This window comes from Phaethon lepturus, unplaced genomic scaffold (genome assembly GCF_000687285.1).
Source record: "Phaethon lepturus isolate BGI_N335 unplaced genomic scaffold, ASM68728v1 scaffold26234, whole genome shotgun sequence".
Lineage (NCBI taxonomy): Eukaryota > Metazoa > Chordata > Aves > Phaethontiformes > Phaethontidae > Phaethon > Phaethon lepturus.
In genome coordinates this window covers 1-2,013 of record NW_010535856.1, presented here as the reverse complement: position 1 = coordinate 2,013, position 2,013 = coordinate 1, and the positions used below count along the sequence as shown (strand labels likewise).

General features: G+C 63.7%; 1 protein-coding gene across 1 annotated transcript in view; it reads right to left on the bottom strand.

Annotated features, from left to right (window-relative positions):
* The window catches only part of CIRH1A (cirrhosis, autosomal recessive 1A (cirhin)), a gene marked incomplete at its 5' end in the record, with an annotated part of 4,457 nt that extends 2,528 nt beyond the window's left edge, over positions 1 to 1,929 (bottom strand). The window contains 6 exon segments of the mRNA XM_010285996.1: positions 61 to 125; positions 517 to 613; positions 951 to 1,051; positions 1,113 to 1,284; positions 1,508 to 1,716; positions 1,840 to 1,929. Of these exon segments, the coding sequence (XP_010284298.1) occupies positions 61 to 125; positions 517 to 613; positions 951 to 1,051; positions 1,113 to 1,284; positions 1,508 to 1,716; positions 1,840 to 1,929 (734 nt within the window).
* Between the last annotated feature and the right edge of the window lie 84 nt (positions 1,930 to 2,013).

The window sequence follows — 2,013 nt, the reverse complement described above, 5'->3', positions numbered from 1 at the left end:
GGGGAGACGGCCAAGCCCCCTCCTGCAGCAGTGCAGGCCCCAGCCCCGGCTCAGCCCTACCTTGCTCTTGAGCTGCACGAGGTGCTCAGGCATGCGGCACACAGGAAGGACCTCGCCATCCTTTCCTGAGACAACAAGAAACCACGTGGTGCGGCAGCAACGGTGGGGAAAGCACGTGGGTCCTGTTGAGCAGCTGGGGGATCCCAGGGGACCAGAGCCCGAGGGAGAGCCCAGACCCTTCCCCAAACTCCCCCAAGGCTGAACTCCCCGGGGCTTGGCCCAGCTCTGCTGGAAGCTTCATGCTGGCCATGCAGCCCCGGCCCAGGCACACACCACGCTGGGAAACGCAGCCCTGCCCATAGCCACACCACCAGTGCACGGCTGTGGGGCGGAAGGGGTCTGGGCTAAACCATCCCTCTGCTGCCCAAGAGGCAGGACAGTTCATACCCCAAATCCTGCAGGCAGCACAGGCTCTGCCACAGGGCTCGCACCAGAGAGCTGGGGCTTGCAACTCACCGGTCTCATTGGTGGACCCAAGCCTCCAGAGCTCCAGGTGCTGGGAGAACTGGAAGAGGAGCAGCCGGGCTTTCCTGGCACAGGAGACAAGGCGTCGCTGCATGCAGAAATGGGCAGACTGTCATGAACCCGCAGCCTGGGAGAAAGGGCTGGGCCAAAGCTGAAACGCCCTGGGGTGCCAGACTCTGGGGCGGGGAAGAGGAAGGACTTGGGTCCCATGGGGTGGGAGCCTGGAGATGAAGACCCAGCAGGACCAGCAAGACAAGCTTGCCAACTTCTACCCCCTCGCCTGCTCCACGGCAGGAGCCTCCAGACATGCTAGGGCCAAGGAGGGGACCCAGTGGGGCAGGGAGGGCCAGCATTCTCCTGCAGGAAAAGACAGCCCTGCCAACCTGCCTCGCCAGGCACGAGAACCCCCTCAGAGCCACACTCACGTGGGGGAAGATGAATTTGCGGAGCACTGCTTCGTAGCCCTTCTTCTGCATCTTCTCCATCAGCGGGCGGATCACCATTCAAGCCTGTAAGCCAAGCAGAGCTCAGCCAAGCCGGTAGTGGGGAGGAGACCCAACCCTCCTCGTGACCGTGGCCAGTCCTACCCCCGGAGATGAGAGCTGTTGAGCTGTGTGCCACGGCTCGCACATCGTGGGTGTGATGCTGGAAGGGCTTTGTCCGCACCCAGCGCTTCTCCAGGCTGCCCATCTTCACCGGCAACAGCTGAAACTGGTAGGTGGCCCCGGTCGAGGTGCCCACGACGATACTGTCCTCCTTCTGGGGAGGGAAACGAGGCTGGCGTTTGCAGGCACAGACCAGGAAGAACGAGTGGGTGCCGCCGGGAGACAGGCAGGGACAGGCAGCCTCGCTCCCAGCCCTGCTCCTGCCAGCCCAAAGGCACCAAGCCAGGCAGCTCCTGCCCAAGCGCCTCTGGCCCAGCATGGAGGAGTCGAGCTGGGGCCCCAGCTGCCTGGAGGGCACTCAGTGGGGACTCACCTACCTCTGACACGGCCAGCGAGAGGACAGCCGACGTGCTGACGGTGTGGGACTCCAACAGCGACCCTCGCTCCCAGTCCCAGAACTGCACTCTCCCAAAGGAGTCTGAAGTGACGACAGTACCACTGGAGAGGAAGGCGATGCTCCACACGATGCACTCGCGCTTTACCTTCTGCACGTGGTAGTTCACCATGATCCTCTGGACAGTTTGGCCTGAGATGGGGGAAGGGCGGTTGGGGGTGGCATGGGGATTCCCCCACAGCACGGCACGTGCCGGTGCCAAGGGGCCCGGGGGAAGGAACAGGCCAGGCTCACTCCTTGGGGTGGGTGAGCTACCTGAGCAGACGTCGAACACGCGCAGAATGTCGATGGAGCCGGCTGCTATACGACTGTCCGACGGGTGCCAGGAAAGGCACAGGATACGGCCTGCAGGGAAGGAAGGTCCCAACATGACCCTATGGACTCACAGCAGCCACCCGCTCACCGGGGCTGGGGCAGCTGGGAGGGACG